The sequence below is a fragment of the Aulonocara stuartgranti genome, assembly GCF_965226115.1.
Source record: "Aulonocara stuartgranti genome assembly, chromosome: 15".
NCBI classification, from domain to species: domain Eukaryota; kingdom Metazoa; phylum Chordata; class Actinopteri; order Cichliformes; family Cichlidae; genus Aulonocara; species Aulonocara stuartgranti.
Window position 1 is genome coordinate 1366475 of NC_138951.1, and position 17938 is coordinate 1384412.

The window sequence follows — 17938 nt, forward strand, 5'->3', positions numbered from 1 at the left end:
GCAACCCACACTTCAGTCAGTGCTGTCCGGAGTTGCTGCTTGTCTGAGGAATTAGATTCACTCTGTCACTCAAATGACTCCGCAGTTCTTCTGTGAGCATGAAATCAGGGCTCATTGTTGACCATTTCCCACCTGTCACATCAATGTCATCCAGCAACTGCATGGACACATGGGCAAGCACCGTCCTCCTTGTCATCCCTGTCCCTGATGCGAGCTGCCTAAATGACTGTCGCGCAGTAGCACTCACCTCCATTGTCATGAAGTGCTTTGAGCGTATAGTCAAAGCTCACATCACATCTTCACTCCCTGCCGTCATACTATCCAGACTAGTCATGAAACTTTGTGACCTGAACATCAGCTCCTCCCTGTTCACCCACGACTGTACAGCAACACACAGCTCCAACACCGTCATCAAATTGGCAGATGACACCACCATCATCGGCTGCATTTCTGATGGAGATGAGACGGCATACAGGGCAGAGGTGAGAGCCCTGACATCACGGTGCCGCGACAACAACCTGCTGCTCAACGTCAGCAAAACCAAGGAGCTCATCGTGGATTACAGGAGACTGCAGAGAGGAGGCCACACCCCCATCCACATCGAAGGAGCAAGGGTGGAGAGAGTCAGCTGCTTCAGATTCCTGGGCATCAACATCAGCGAGGATCTGAGCTGGTCACACCATGTTGGTGGCTGGACTGGAACAAAAAATCGGCCCGAGCATTTTGACTACAGACCGGCCGCCATTATAGGAAAAATCATAAAGCCTTTGAATGAAAACACTGTTGTGACAGTGATGTTCACTGTTCTGATGGTATATATGTATCAATCTATCATTCGTTTGTTGTAAGATTCAGATAATTATTTAATAAAAGCTAGACATTTTAAATGAGAATAAAAAAGAAAAGTATTTCTTTGTGCCCCACCTTTCCCTGTTAATGCCCTACCTGGCCCCCTGGCAACACTTTGCTAGATCCACCCCTGCACAGTTACCAGCTGTCAGCTACATAGAAAAGGATCCTGGTGTTATTTGTCTCTCAGAAACAGTTCATAACTTCAACTCATCCATGTCACCTAAAAGGTAAACCTGTTTCTCCATCACCTGTTCAGCTCTGATGATCCAGTAAGGACATCTCCTGGTTTCATCTTCATGTTTCCCTCTCACCACATATCCAAACCGACATCATGACCAGCAGCTTTACAGCTGTGGTTTCCTCTTTCTGGCGCAAAGTGTGCGATAAACAAACAAGAGAGAAAATCTTGATCATTGATCAGTTTCATGATTGAGTAGCAACAGGAGAGGGAGGGGGAGAGAATGAGAGAAGAAGAGGCCGCTGCAGCGTAAACACACAGAATAAATCCAGCTTTGTGTCTTTTTTTTCCATTCTAGCTGAAGTCCGGGACTTACAAGTCTGGACTACTTACGAATACAAGACGATTCCGTTTTTTTACGGACGGTTGGCAACTCTACAAACTAACCTTATGAATAAAAATAAAGTTCACTATCAGTAACATCATAGCACCACCCAGCTGTATATAAACTCCCTCATGCTAGCTAGTAGCAGTACGAGTTATTGTAACTGACTGTAAGAAGTCAGCACAACGAAAATAAACTCCACCTAAACTTGGTTTATATCTGACCCAGATAGACTGCAGCTCATAACTTCTTACCTGGAGTTCAGTTCACCTGACACTCGGACCTGCCGGCACCTCGGGTCTCTCCTCCTCTTGCCTCCCCTTTCCCTCATCCACCTGATGGCCTCCCCCACTTGCTAATGGTTTTTTTTTTTTTTTGTGTCCCGTTTGGATCTTTAGCATCAGAATTGTTGTCTTAAGGCCAAGAAAGATGCCAAGCGGATTTATTTTACCAAGTGGATCATCATGGCCTTGCCATATTGGTCCATTTGATTGACCTTTATTATAATTATGAATTTATTTTATTTTCAGTTGCTACAAACGGGACAGACATGACTGGGGGATAGGAAAGGGAGAAAGAATGAAAGAAAGAGAGGGAGAGAAAGAAAACCAAAGGGGAGAAGAAACGGTGAGAAGGGGGGGAAGAAAGAAAAAACAAACAAACAAAAAAAACAAAACACCTGGGTCACCTGTATGGAGAAAAAAAACAGAAGAGAAAGCAAACAACAAAGAGCAACATAATAAAAAAAACAGCACCATCACAATAAACTAGCTAGCAGTAGATATCAGTAGATACTAAATAATAAACAATATTGTGCAACACGCAAGATCGACAGCGCACAATGTGCTTTGAGGCAGCAGCCAAGAAAGCTGTAGTCCGCGTCTGTGAACACCTGTGTGCACACCTGTGTGCATACCTGTGTGGATCAGCATGCTTGCATTCCAAAGGTTTCTCCATGTAACGATCTGCTAGGGAGTGTGGGGGAGCCACAGCCCCGTCCTCCAGGGTATGAAGCAGGTATGGAGGAGATCAAGACTCCAGACATCCAGAGGCCCCCAGAACACAAGAGACCAAGGAAGACCAACAGAGGGGCAGCCGCGCCACTGTTCCAGAAAGAGCTGAGGAGAGTCCCAGATGAGGGCTCACTCAGCAGCCGCGGAGCAGAAGCCAGGGGAAAAGGCCCACTTGCTAATGTTACTGAATCTGTGGAAGCTCCGCCATAGCCACCACCAAACAACTGAGTTATTTTTACACATCTGCCAGCATCTGGCCAATCCACCACCTTTCACTGTTTATACCGTTACAAACCCCCCCCCCCCCCCCCCCCCCAGCACATCAAAACGAAATATCACCATCGGCCCACCGAGTCCAGCTATGGCTGCATATGTGTTTAGCAGTAATTTCTTTTTGTAGAGGGCCAGCAAAACAACCGTTTTCGAGGGCATTGCCATATTGGAATCCCGACTTCTCAGACGAGGTTAACCAGAACGCCGTTTACTCGAGTGTGACATTATTCCCAGGTCCGTGTTTCGATTTCACACAAAGTAACGAATAACGAGCCTATCTAAATCCCAGTAACGAGTAACGCGTTCCTGGTTTTGGCATAATAACTAGTTACCGTGCTCGTTACCACAATAATAACGTAGTTACTGTAACACGTTACTTAATAACGCGTTAGTCCCTACACTGGTTACAAATGATCTTCTTATGGCCTCTGACAGTGGACTCATCTCTGTGCTTGTCCTGCTAGACCTCAGTGCAGCGTTCGATACTGTCGACCATAATATCCTATTAGAGCGATTAGAACATGCTGTAGGTATTACAGGTACTGTAATAGACGTAGGCTGCCGGGGATTCCCATGATGCATTGAGTTTTTCCTTTCCAGTCACCTTTCTCGCTCACTATGTGTTAACAGACCTCTCTGCATTGAATCATATCTGTTATTAATCTCTGTCTCTCTTCCACAGCATGTCTTTATCCTGTCTTCCTTCTCTCATCCCAACCGGTCGCAGCAGATGGCCCCGCCCCTCCCTGAGCCTGGTTCTGCTGGAGGTTTCTTCCTGTTAAAAGGGAGTTTTTCCTTCCCACTGTCGCCAAAGTGCTGCTCATAGGGGGTCATATGATTGTTGGCTTTTTCTCTGTATGTGTTATTGTACGATCTACTGTACAATATAAAGCGCCTTGAGGTGACTGCTGCTTTGATTTGGCGCTGTGTAAATAAAATTGAATTGAAATGTCTTTGTGCGATGCAGAAAAGGTCAACGGATGGTCTCTACAGGAATGGTTCCCAGAACCTGAACCTGCATGGCCACCACAGCATCCTGCAGCAACATGCCATCCAGTCTGGTTTTCGTTTAGTTGCTCCATCATTTTCACCCCAAACACAACATGGTTAATAATACTGCATGTGTTGTGTATATATTCTAAATGTTGTTTAACATCTTCATCTTTAACCTCCTAAGACCCGGACTCTTCCACAGCAGCATTTTTAATTTCTCTTTGATATTTGGGCTGATTGGGGCCCGATGAATGTAAAAACAAAGAATTACCAGATTTTTTTTTACCTTATTTTTGTTTTTAAGAAAAATGAGAGCCACATATGAGGATATTCATTTAAAATGTTGATAGAACAGTAGCAGTATAATGTCCTCGTAAGTGGATATCAGGCCCTTGTAGAGCAAAATTGAGTATTTTGGTCTAAATAACCCAAAATGTGATGTCCACATATGTGGATGCCAGGTCCTAGGAGGTTAAATAAATATCAATATAAAGTTTTGCTGTCTGTTGCCTGTATGATTTGCAAGTTCAGTTAAACATGATTGTTGAAAAGAAGGTACCATGTATTTCATGAAAAGGCTCCAGATTTCTGCTGTCTTCTGTTTTTTCGAACAGTTGTTTTCATTTCTTCACTCAGTTATTTACCTGTGCTGTTGAGCAAGTCTTGTTGCATGAACAAAGTCAAATTAATCAATCCAAAAGTTCTGTAAAGAGAGTGCTGATCTGTGTTAATCTTTAACAGAAATGTCAGCGAACTGTCTTTAATCTTGCTGAAAACAAAAAACAGAGTTTCTGGAAACTGCACTAAATAAGATGTTAATGGTAAGCATAAGCCTCCATTAATTGACTGCTTCTTTCATTCTTTTCATTCGTTGTATTTTATTACGGTGTTATGAGTTGTTCTCAAAATTTCAGTTCATTCTGCTCTTTGTTTTTATCCGTATGTACAAGTCAAACATCTACTGTGGCAGAGACACTGACACACTGAACATTTTGATAAAGGTTTCAGTAACAGGTGACAGTGCGGCAATACGGCACAAACGAGAAGGGGAAGATATGGAAACATCAAGTTCTGTGCATTCGAGTTTCCTAATATTGAAATGATTTAAACCTCAAAATAAATAATTAATCATTGTAGATGTTCCAACATTTTAAGGATCAGATTACAACAATATAATATCGGAACTGATTTTATGCTTTTATCTCCAGCATTTGTCTTTGTTCATTTTTGGTTTCCTGTTATGTGGAAGCAAGTTTGGTATTTTCTGTGCAGAGAATCCAGCCTGACAAATACAGCTTTAATTCTATGTTAATAACGCATTCAAGCAAAATCCATAAAGTCTGATGATTACTTAGAAAAAAGTGAATTAATTTCTGTGTAATCAAAAACAACCAGGACTGCAAAATGCTAAAACTGCTACGACTTTGAAGTAAGTATAGAAAAGTTTCCCTGATGTTTCTGTTCTGCTGGCAGCAGGTTTTAAAAGTTTTACCAAAACATTACTTTGCTATTATTTTGTGGTTTTGTGCTGTGGCCGCCTGCTACCTACTTGCGGCTGACACCACTGCTGGTGCAGGATGTTACTTGCTTATTACTTGAATATTACATTGTTAATAAAGTGATAGTAACTCGCTATTTCCATATGTTTACCTTGTTTCCACCCACTATTGCAACATTACTGCTGTAATAGAGCGCAACCAAGTTTTCTTAAGGTGTACTGCTATATTTTTCTGCCTCTTTGACTGTAGGTGCAGATATTTTGCGTATTTCGAGGGGAGTGTGGCCATCATAGTACAACTGTAAGCTACTGTAATGGCAAATAATGTTTGAGTGATTCATTGAGCCACAGTAATGTAAGCTGACAGTAGATTAACAGGAAATATCTGTGAAGGTTCTCAGTCATCCAGGTCATTGTAGTCAAAGGAGCTTCTTCAGTTCTAAGTCCTTAGAACTGAAGAAGCTTCTCGGATGAGAGGTGAAACGTCTTCAAGCAACTTAAAGAAGTCCAGACGCTTTTCTTTAAAAGCTCCTTTGACTACATTACCAGGAAATATTTGGGAAAATGAGTCTGCTAAAGTATGAAAGATAAAGGTAAACAATAATAACTCCCTTTAGACTTCAGATACTGTAACTGCATTATTTCATTAGAAAATATAATTGTTCCACTCTGGAGGTGCCCCAGCTGAGAGGCAGTGAGCAGGAGTAGGTTACTTGTATCCCCCTGGTTCTCTGCCTGTGGTTCTGTGCCTTCAGGTTCGAATACCTTCAGGACAAGTTATCATTCTGCCCATGTAACACTGGAGTAGGGATGGGTATCGATTAGGTTTTATCCGATACCAGTACCAAATCGGTACTTTTGAAACGGTGCCGGTGCTCAAACGGTGCTTAAAGAATGGAGAACACAAACTTTGTCCAAAAACCTCTCATGCTCAGCTGTTTTTTGTAAAAAGATAACAATGTTAGCCTTTTCTGCAGCTATGGGGCATATATGGTATCACTCTTGGCTGGAAGCAGTGCTTAAACAATGGAAAACACAAACTTTGTCCAAAAACCTCTCATGTTTAGCTGTTTTCCACTTTGGTCATTTTAGCCTTTTTGGCCAGGGTGAAGGGAGTATCTGCCATCAAACAAGAAGACAGCCGCATGTAGCTATGATGGTGTTTGCTAGTTCACCTTACATGCATTAATGTAATAACGTGGTTAGCCTACTCAACGTAAATTACACACGAACAACATTAAGCTACTCACGCAGAGAAGAACGGCTGCTGCTGCATCATCATCCTCATCATTTCTGCTACACTGGCAGGGCTAGGGGCCAGGACTCTCCTCTTTGGGTTTCTGGGGGATGTTGCTAACTCCGGGTCCGATAACAGGCACCACACTGCAGTAGATGCGCTCGGTGTGAGGTCTCGCAGCAAGCTATCAAATACGGCGCATTTCTCGGCTTTTAGAAAAACGCTATGCGTCTCCAGGTGTTTCATCAGATTTGAGGTGTTACCTCCTTTGACAGTATCACAGTATCAGCTTAAAGCACTTGTTGCTGCTGAGTTTGCATCTTTTGCTGTGAAGTACAGCCAGACTTTTGACCGCTTCGCCTTGGGCATTTTTAATCTGTAGCTCTGCTCTAAAAGAACGTACGTACCTGGACCCGCCTACTACGCTTGCAAAGGTAAAATGATTGGCTAGAATCTAAAGAGTATCACAGCTCAGGAAAAAAAAGCACCGAAATGTGCGCTGCTTTTGGTCTGGTTACTACCGTTTATGTCAGAACCGGTGCCATCATGGCACCGGATACCGGTACTCATCCCTACACTGGAGTAGCTCTTTATTCTCTTGAGGACATTCAAGGGATGGGAGTTTGCCCAACCATCTGTTTTGTGGACTTAGAGCAGGGCGGTGCTTCGAGATTATGAGGTGTCTGGCTTGTTGTTGCAGGCCATGGCGAGTGCCTAGTTTGTATCTTCAGCAGTAAACCGGACTTGCTTCCATCTCTGCTACAGCTTGTCACAATTCTGGTCATAATTCTTATGGACAGACTATTTCGATGTTGCACGGTGGTGGAGGATGTACACAACAATGATGGAGTTTTGTTGGCTTGATCGGGGGCAGTTTGCGGTCAAGTGTGAAGAAACAGAAATGAGAATCAGCACCATGGTTCTCAGAAGGAAAAGGGTGGGGTAGCTTACTCAGGCCTGGGTCTCAAGGTGTTGTTTATGAGTGAGAGGAGCGTGGAGCATAAAAGCAAAGCTGTCAATTTACCAGTCAATCTATGGTCCTATTGTCACAAGGTCCCATGAAGCGACCGAATGAACGATGTTGCGGATACAAACAACAGCACTGAGTTTCCTTTAAAGGATGTCTGAGCTCTTACTTAAGGATAGGGTGGGAGCTTTGACATTCAAAGCAGCACCGTTGCTCCTCCAAATGGAAAACAGCCAGCTGAGGTGGTACAGGCATCTGACTAGGATGACTACTGGAAACCTAGGTGAGCTGTTTGAATCTCATACTGGGAGGAGGCTACAGGGCAGGCCCAGGAGTTGCTGGAGAGATTATAATTTTTGCCTTGTTTGGGAACAAGTCAGTCTATCTCGGATAAGCTGGAAGAGGTGGCTGGGGTAAGGGAAGTGTGTACTTCTCTGCTCAGACTGCTGCCCCTGTAAAGGTGGTAGATGAAAGATTTAATTAGATTACTTCTTTTTACCAAAGGTTGAGGAATTATGATTTACAGATAGATAACTGCCTGTAATGAAAAACTTTAACTGGAACTCATTTTGTATTACTTCTTTGATTTCCAATCCACAGGCTCTAAAGATGCATTTCTGTAGCTGTGCACTCATTGCACTGTTGCTCGCTGTAGCCTCGGCAGACCACCATCTCCACCACAACCGTGGTTCTGAAGACCATATGAGCTGCCACAAGCTCTCTGCTCCTAATGCTGACTTTGCCTTTGCCCTGTACAAACGTCTGAATGCGAGGACTGCTGCTGGAAACAACATTTTCTTCTCACCACTGGGCATCTCCACTGCCCTGTCCGTACTGTCTACTGGGGCCCATAGTGAAACCCACAGCCAGCTGTTCTCCAGCCTGGGCTACAGCACCTTAAACCAGACTCAGGTCAATGAAGCCTACCAACATCTTTTCCACGTGCTTGGACAAAGCCAGGAGAACCAAAAGCTGGATGTTGGCAATACCATTGCAGTGCACTCAGGTTTCAGTCCCCTGGAGAAGTTTCTGAATGATGTCAAGCAGCATTACTCTGGTGAGGTCTTACAAATCAACTTTACTAACCCTGCTGAGGCTGCAGATAAAATCAACAGACACATTGCCAATAAAACACAGGACAAGATCAAAGATATGGTGAACGATGTTGACCCTGAAACCATGATGATGCTCATTAACTATGTCTATTTTAAAGGTAAGCAGCCTGATCAAGTCTATTGTTAGGCTACAACAGACAAACATGAATATTACATATATTTAAATAAAAAAGGTCAGCTTAGATGTCAGCTGATGATTGAAATATACTTTCAACAAGTAGTATGATTCATGCTGACACATCCCAATATTGTCATCACCACTCTCCACTGTGTCGGGCAGGATACTGGAAGAAACCATTTAATAGTGAAATGACACATAAGGCGGACTTCCATGTTGACAGCAGGACCAAAGTTCAGGTTGACATGATGGTAAGGACGGGATACTACCACATCTTTGAGGACAGAGCGAACCACACCAGCATCATCTTGCTGCCATACGAGAGTCAAACCTCCATGATGATTGTCCTTCCTGATGAAGGCTGGATGAGGAGTGTAGAGGAAAACATCAACAAGGACCATATAAGAAACTGGCAAAACTCAGCATCTATGATGTAAGACTTATTGCATTATGGCTGATTATTCTTTCTTGGTAGTAGCTGAAGTGTGTTACCCATTTCTGTGTCTCATAAAACTGCTCTTAGCTTTGCTATTACGAGACCCAAAGTTTATTTACACTGAGAATCAGATGGATGAGCAATGCACTAAAGGTATAGAGTTTATTTGTGACCATTGGAAGGTTGTACACTTCTCTCCCTTAACGGTCGTCATCTTGGCTATAATTTTCTAAATTTTACCATGCCCACCCATGTTTTAAATGCACTTTAGAGCAACACGCAGCAACACTACACTGAGCGGAAGGAGGGAGGTATGGGGTCTTCACACACCCCCATTCTCTGATAGCCATTGGGGCGGAGGGGCTGGACGGAGGTGTTGGCCGTCCAGTTGGGGTCTGGGATGCTGGGCCTCCCTGCAGGGTCTGCTTGTCTCCACCCCGGGGGAAGGGTAACATCTTCTGGGTCAAGGTGCAGTTTCCTCCTCTGCGGGCGAGGGTACCTGGACCTGGGGTATAGAGTATGTTTGGGGAGTGTGATTGTGTGTACAGTGTCCATTTGTGTCTGTCTCCACATTGGTTGAGTGCCGAGTGTTTGTATATGTGTGCATGAGGGGGGAATGCAAGTTTGTGTCTGTGTGTGCCTGTTTGTCTGTCTATACGTCAGGTCGGGTCTCAGACTCCACCCCTCTGGGAACATCTCAGCCCCTCCAAAGAATGGAGGCCTATCTCCCCTCACCACACTCCCTGCCGGTGGCTGATGCCCTCAGGCGTAGGTGCGTTGGTGGATCTTGTTTCTTGGGGTGCTTGGGTATGTACCGGCTCACTCCCGGTGGCTGCATGGCAGGGCCTGCCACCCATGGCTCAGTCGGGCCCCTTCCGGGGGGTGGGGGTCTTCAGACCTCCAGCCTCTGGGCCTGGGGCTCAGTTCACTCTGGCACAGCTGGCTGCCGGCAGAGCAGCCCTCCTCTGGCTTCTGCTCTGTGGCTGCTGGGTGACCCCTCATCTGTGGCTCTCCTCAGCTCTTCCCAGGAGGGTGGCACGGATGTCCCTCCGGCGGTCCTCCTTGGGCTCTCGCACTCTGGGGGCATGTAGATGTCTGGGGCCTGGATCTCCTCCATGCCTGCCCTGGGGGACGGGGCTATAGCTCCCCACACCCTCTAGCAAACAGGTGTCGAACTCCAGGCCTCGAGGTGCCGATGTCCTGCAGGTTTTAGATGTGTCCTTGATCCAGCACAGCTGATTTAAACGGCTAAATCACCTCCTCAACATGTCTTGAAGTTCTCCAGAGGCCTGGTAATGAACTAATCATGTGATTCAGGTGTGTTGACCCAGGGAGAGATCTCAAACCTGCAGGACACCGGCCCTCGAGGCCTGGAGTTCGACACCCCTGCTCTAGCAGATTGTTATGTGGAGAAACCTTTTGAATACAATATGCCTGTGAAGGTTCTCAGTCCTCCAGGTCATCGTAGTCTAAGAAGCTCCTTAGCTTTTTGAATACAAGCGTGCTGATCCACACAGGTGTGCACACGGGTGTTCACAGACACAAACTACACCTTTCTTGGCTACTACCTCATAGCACATTGTGCGCCGCACTGCACAACAAAATTCAATATTTAGTATTTACTGTTATTTACACTTAGCTAGATTAATGCGATGGTGTTGTGTTTATTATGTTGCTCTCTTGTTTTGCTTGTTTTCTCTTTTTTCTCTCTCAGCAGGTGATCCGGGAGTTTCTTTTCTTTTTAAGTGTCCTTCCTCACTCTCCCTCTTCCCCCCTGCTTTTCTTTTCCTTCATCTTTCTTTCTCCCTTTTTCCCCCCAGTCATGTCTGTCCCGTCTGTAACAACAGAAAATAAAATAATAAAAATAGTAACCATAAAAGTCGATCAAATGGACCAACACGGCAAGGCTGTGATGATCCACTTGGTAAAGAAAAATCCGTCTTTGTTGGCTTTCAGACAACAACTGTGACGGCTAAAGAAGCAAACAGGCGCAATGGGCAGCTGTGTATCAGGTTTTGATGCTACGTGTTGTGCCATCGTTTATGTAGGTTAAAAAGTAATTCCCATTGTATGTAGAATAATCTAATGTTGTATATGATCAGATGCACAACAAGCTAGAAACATTTGCAGATGTGGCTACTTGTAGGATTGTGGAGTCAAAATGATCATTTTGCAATAGTAGAACAACTTTCTGTGTTTGATTAGTATAAATCTGCACACTGTGTAAGTTCAACACTGTATATTACGTGTACTAACAGAACCCAAACCGAGGAAAAGTGTGTTCTTTGTTTTGGTATGATGAGGTAACACTGAAATATCTCAATATTACATGAATAAATGTGAAAGCAGGGCTGGGCTCGGGTCATGTTTGGGCAGAAGAAATGCTGACCTGGACTGGGGATATTTTTGGGTTATGGAAAGAGCACTTTGAGGAACTTTGAGTCTGGTGACCCGAGCGTTTCCTATATCGCCTGTGCATTTAAAAAAACAAGTTATAGCTTTATTACACTGCTGGAAAGGAGGCTCTTGGCAATCATTGAACCTTCAACCAGATTGTTACCCTTTGCAGGACTTCTGGGGTATCATGGCAGGCTGACCCTCCAGTATACGTGTGTTTCGTTGACTTGGAGAAGTGACTGAGGAGACGTATTTGTATTTTTTTGTGGACGATGTGATACTGTTGGCTTCATCAGAGTGTCACCTTCATCATGCACTGGAGTGGTTTGCACCCAAATGAAATGCACCCTCTGGTTTGGGAGAATGAGGCTGCGTCTGTCACAATTTGCCAGTGTAGTTGACAGGATGTGCATCCAAATGCAGGACTCATGAGAAGGAATGGAAATGCAAAGGGGAGACTTAAAGAACTCTTTGAGTGGTGTTGAGTGGAGCAGCTCTGGGTGCTGGCCACGGAACCAGCAGAAGTGGGAAGCCAGGTCAGGGGCTGGCTGTGAAACAAATCAACCCTGGTGGCTGAGATGAATCTGGATGATAGGGATGGAGGGTCTGATAGGAGACCACTGAAAGCTTTGTCCTTTGGAGGCTGAGGGTCTCTGCAAAGACCCTCTGGCAGCACAGCCAGAGATCAACGAAGGTGTAGAAGACCTTCTGGTGGCTGTTACAGGCCGATGATCATGTAGAGAATTTAGGCGGCTTGGCTGCAGGCCGATGTAAGTGGTGAAGACCCTCAGTGTGGCTAATGGTAAGGGTGATGGGACACCTCTCAACTGAGAGCTGAACCAAAATGAGACAGGTCTTTGGCTGATTAACACCCCGCTATCGCCAAGAGAATCCGGAGCAAGGAAAACACACTACCAAGTAGTAAGGATGTGCACATACAGCAGGTGGGATCAGAGACTGGCAAAATAAAAAGGGAAGAAACCAACCTACAGTGAGGGAGACCTAACAGCTGCACACAGGAAACACAGAGAAGGCAGCAAAAGCTGATATAAGGATTATAATAAACACAATTACCAAGTACTGAAAACAAAACCTAGAAACAAAAACCATTTCTTACAAAAGCAGTAAAGAAAAGATCAAAACACTAAGTCAATGACCCAGAAACAATTCCAGCTTCAAGCAAGAGAGCTAAAGTATCGTGCAAGCTTCCTCATGAGTGATGTGAAGGTGGTGTGTAAGCTGCACTGGCGGATTGGCGTCAGCAGGAATGCGGGTGTTGTTCAAGACTGTTGCAGTGAAGATTGAGCTGAGCCAGTTAGAAAAAGATGGAACCACCAGCAGTGTAACTGTATAATTATGGTTTCTCTGTTTCTCAGGTATGTGGAACTTTATATGCCAAAATTTTCCATTGCCACTAATGCCTCCTTGAGGAATATATTGCAAGAAATGGGCATCACAAGTGCTTTTGAAAACACCGCGGATTTCTCTGCTGTGTCAAACAAGTTTCCACTTAAAGTATCAAAGGTGGGCGAAGTTTCCTTTTTACTTGTTTTTAGGGAACAGGACTAGAGCATGCCTACTCTTTTGGTTAAACTGAATTCTGAGAAATTAGCTTTGATCTGCCCGCTTTCTTATTTTTTCCCACAGGCATCCCACAAGGCCACGATCAGTGTCACCGAGATGGGAACAGAGGCAGCAGCCATCACCATTTCTGAATGGATCCTACTGACTACACCAACACCCGTCAGAATTGACAGGCCCTTCTTAGTTTTCATTGTAGAAAACTCGACTGGAAGCATCCTCTTCATGGGCAGGATCAACAAACCAACAGCTTCATAACGGCACACAGTTGTGAGATGACACGTTTGATCACAGTTGTCATCATAAGGATCCTTTCATGATATAAAAGACTGAGCGCTCACACTAAACACATATTTGTCAGTCTGCACACACTAATTTATGTGGTCTACAAAGTAATATTGAGGACATTTTGCTCAGGTAAAAAAGAAGAAATCTTAAGACTACCATAGTTTTAACTAAAAATATTGATACTAAATAAATGAGAAATTTGCTGTGGTTTGTTTCTGAGATATTCCACTAAGATGTGGCTCATAGGGCAAGAAAACTAGTTACTAAATCCCAGACTTACAAAGACACTCTGGGGTTTACAGAAGCCACTTGCTCAGTTTGGGGGTCACTGTCCCGACTGCTCCAGGAAAATCTCTGTTTAATTCTCCCTCCAATGGGAGAAAGTTATTATCTAACCCGCTCGCTGACATTAGATGCCGAGTAGCATTTCAACAGATTCTAATAAATATTCAGAATATTCTCATCTCTCGTCCACTTATGAATGAATCTGAATAAGTTGCACATTTTTAAGGAACAAATGTAGCAAAAATATGAAAAATCAAGATCCATATGTGAAAACTGATGTTTAATTGCACTCTCTTTCTAAAAAAAACTGTCAGAAGGTTCAATAAACATTTAAGTTTTAAAAAAATGTGAATATTCTTGTAGTTATTTCATGTTTCAGGCTGTTCAAGGTTAAAAAAGGAAGGGAAACTGCTCAGGTGGACATCAACCCCAAATCTACGATCAAATGAACTCAAATCCTTTTAGGCTTTGAGTTAACAGTTTGGCAGTTTTTAATGAAACCTGTTAAAACAAGTTAAAGACTCATTTGGGTGTCATTCTGACCTTCCATCTTTCCCTGATATTATTTTGAAATGTGAGAGAAATGGTAAAAGTAGTTTAAAAATAGAGAGATTAACTGTTGTATGTCCACATCGTGCAAGTGTTGACAACATAGGCGACAAACAAGAATCCCCATATTATCCAAACATTATGATTTTGTGAGAGTGTCTCATGACACAATGACAAACGAGCATTTTTAAAAGAGAGTTTTTCATTTGATTATATTTTATATGAAGGATTTTGCAAAAAATAGGACTGGCAGGTTTATTGAAAGGTTATCTAATTACTTTTTTTTAACTTGACCATCACTGTATATACAGCATCTATTATTAACCCATCCATACACGCCCAACCTTCTATGCTTAAGAGCTTTCTATCTAACATTGACGATTCTGGATGCATCAGAGAGCAACTTTGGGTTAGTATCTTCCCCTACGGATATTTGCTGACTGGAGCAGCCGGGGATCAATCACCAAACCTCTGATTAGTATCCAATGATGACCCGCTCTAACTTCTGATCTACAGCTGCCCCAGAAACCCCATAGAAAGAGCATGCACCAGTCTCTGCTTCTCATGCTGACTTTCTTTTTTAATTCCTATTAGGGAATAATGCTAGAACATTCCCACTCCTTTACTTTTGCTGGACTCTACCACAGCGGTCTCCAACCTTTTTTGCGCCACGGACCGGTTTATGCCCGACAATATTTTCACGGACTGGCCTTTAAGGTGTCGCAGATAAATGCAACAAAATAAAACTAGTACTGGTACCGAAAAAAAGACGATTTATTCATAACACACGTGAAAAGACCCAGGGAAACAGAGTTAACGATAAAAACGATAACAAAATAACGCTGAAAACCGATAAAAACCCTGAAAACCAGACATTTCACACCTGAGCCTCAGCTCTCGCGACCCGGTACCAAACGACTCACGGACCGGTACCGGTCCGAGGCCCGGGGGTTGGGGACCGCTGCTCTAAGACACTAAAAGAGACTAACAGTGGAGTTAGAAAACAGCCCCAGACTGCCCCCTCAGTGTCACTGAGACAGGAAGAGATTCAGCAGCCATCACATCTCCAAAGCTTGGCTCAGCCTTCCACCATCAGTCAGAAATGACGGGCCCTCCTTGGCTTTCATTTTTGAAAACTCTGCTGGGAGCTACTGTTCATGGGCAATATCACCAACCTGACAGTTATATAACGGCAGCTGCTTGTGAGATGATGCCACTGTAATGATGTCATTTTGAGGATCACGATTGAAAACATTATTTACATTATAGAAATATTTGTAACGGCTACCAGTCTTCACAGAAGCATTTTAATATTTGACTAAATTACTGTTAAAAACACTTTGCTTAAGTTAGTAATAATAATAACTTTATTTATGAAGCGCTTTCAAACAAAGTGCTGTACAGCTATTTGAAAATAAAGAGATAAATAAATAAAACTGATGCATATCAATACAAGTTAAAAACACCAAAACACTTAAAAACAATAAAAAATGTAAAAAACAAGTTACATAATAAAGCTGTAGAACATGAAATAAAACATGTTGTTTATGGATTAAACTCATGGAAGCATCATTCCAGCATTTTTTAAATAAATCAACTAACAAATAAAGAAATGTCAGGTTAGCAGATTAGATGGATTCAAACTTTTGGGAATTAACTGGTGACTAAATCCCAGAGGTTTCAAAGGGTTGTAACAGATTCAGATGGGACAGTACGTGCCCCCCACGGCCATCGGCCTCAAACAGCCCTTTGCTCTTTGACCCGTCAGTGGAAAAGTTGCAGCAGAGTGTTTACACATTGAGTACACATACACTTTGTCTCTCTTGTTGGCGCTGACATACAATCGCTGCTGTAAAGAAAGTTGGCAGGACGTTTCCCAATCAAAAAGCTGACTGGGCAGAAAGTCCCAGTACGAGCAGTCCACCAGTTTAAATTTGATCAGGACTTCACATAAATTCTTGAAATCTCTGTGGCCTATGCGAGTGTGCACACAGATAGTAAAACTACGACTAATTTCCAGGAGTGGAAATTCATAGAAGCTCCATCCCACTGGGACAGGCAAACACTGCACACTTAGCCGGACACGTTGGAGTGTGTGTAGCCTCTTTGGATGAGTTGATCAGAGTGTGACTGGAAACGCAATAATCCCGTCTGCTTGTCAAACAGGATTAATTAGTATGTTGAACTGTAAAGAAACCGGTGGAATACAAATGCTCGGGTAACCGGGTTGGTTGGGTAGAGACGGTTGTCCTCAGTTTAAAGGTTTATGTTTCATTTTGGTTACGTGCTCAGTGAGATCGAAGAAGCATAAAAGCCTGTTTACAGTCCAGATAAATGAGAAAACGATGTTGGTATTTTAGGTTGGGAAAAAAACTCAGGTGTGAGAAATGTCGAAGGATTATTGGAGGGTAACGTGAGGAGGCTGGACTAGACAAACTCAAGATAATTGTGATTGAAGACGACGCCACGCTCTGCTCTCTGACATAAATGGTTAAACAGGCGAATTGCTCTTAGTGTGTATGTGATTTGTGTTCTGGTCTTTCACTGTATGTTTTACTCTATTTTATTTTGACCAATATCTCTAAGAACTACATTCGGCTGTGCATTAATCGTTTGTCACAATGCACCCAGGTAGCATCCCAGACAGACCCATAGATTAGAGTAAATCCTCCTGGCAGGCTCCAAGAAAGCTCCTGTAGACAGAAGACTAAACCATGAATGAAATTATCTGCACTAATTGTACAAAGTACAATACAACAGTGTTGGCAAACGCTGAGAGGCTTACTACCACTCCCACAGCTTGTGCTTCGATGTGCTCTGGCTACAAGACTGCCGGCATTGCTACGGACTTAACAGATGGCTTTTGTGCATTTACAGAGGTGTAGGTGTCATCGCTGTTAAACACTGGCTTTTGCAGATATTTCATTTTAGGTTTGAAAAACAAAGTCAGGGAAGTAGCACACGCTCACTGCAAAGCATCCTTTGCTATTCATTTGAACAGGCGAAGTCTGCTCTGTAGCACAAACACATTCGCTGTGGAAAACATCACAAGCCCAACATCATTTCTGAACCTCAGCAGAAAGACGTCTTCATTAGTGCTGAGCTCCATGTCTCTCGCTCTTCTAGCGCTGAAAATCTCTCAGATCTCTCTGCTTTGGTTGTTATTCCTGCTTGAAGAAGATCAAATGTGTGATACACATGCAAATCAAGATATGATTTGACACATTGTGAAGTGGCCATCTATAACGCATTCGCCATCGGGGTTAGAGTGTGTGGGTCCTAATGGCAGTTATTTCAGTGTGCCGCTCTCACACAGCAGCGCAGGAGGAAGGAAAGCATGTCTCTTTGCAGTGACACTGACAGACAGGCGCATCGGAAACATGAACTGATGAGAGAACTGGGTGTTCTCAGGCTTTAGTCATCATGCTTAATAACACACCAACGCTCAGCACATGCATGCCACTCAGGAAAGACACTGCTGTGATCTAAAAAAGGGAACTCTTTAAAACAATTCTGTTTGCTCACGTCCTCCCAAACACAGACGAAAGACGTGGATGTGTAACCCGCGAGCCGCTTTGCACGAGGACAGTGGCACATCCAGTTTGGACCTGTGGGCTGCCGAGCGGCGTCTCTGCACGTCAGACGTCCTCTGCCAATGATGCTCGATCACACTGACATCCCTGGAGCTGCCTTGGTTTTTGTTGTATATATATTAGAGTGCATGCTGTTGATGAAAAAGGGAAAGGCCACTGCCACCAGGAGTGCTTTTGCCA

General features: G+C 43.7%; 1 protein-coding gene and 1 long non-coding RNA gene across 2 annotated transcripts in view; one reads left to right on the forward strand and one right to left on the reverse strand.

The window, feature by feature from the left end:
• The window catches only part of LOC309689207, a 57397-nt gene that overhangs the window by 16156 nt on the left and 23303 nt on the right, over positions 1–17938 (reverse strand). The gene's annotated exons all lie outside the window — the stretch shown is intronic.
• On the forward strand, positions 4508–13397 carry LOC309689197 (alpha-1-antitrypsin homolog). Its single transcript, XM_082505455.1, has 5 exons — positions 4508–4515; positions 7997–8609; positions 8792–9062; positions 12839–12986; positions 13110–13397. The coding sequence occupies exons 1-5, from the start codon at positions 4513–4515 to the stop codon at positions 13299–13301; spliced, it is 1227 nt and encodes a 408-aa protein (XP_082361581.1). The 5' UTR covers positions 4508–4512; the 3' UTR covers positions 13302–13397.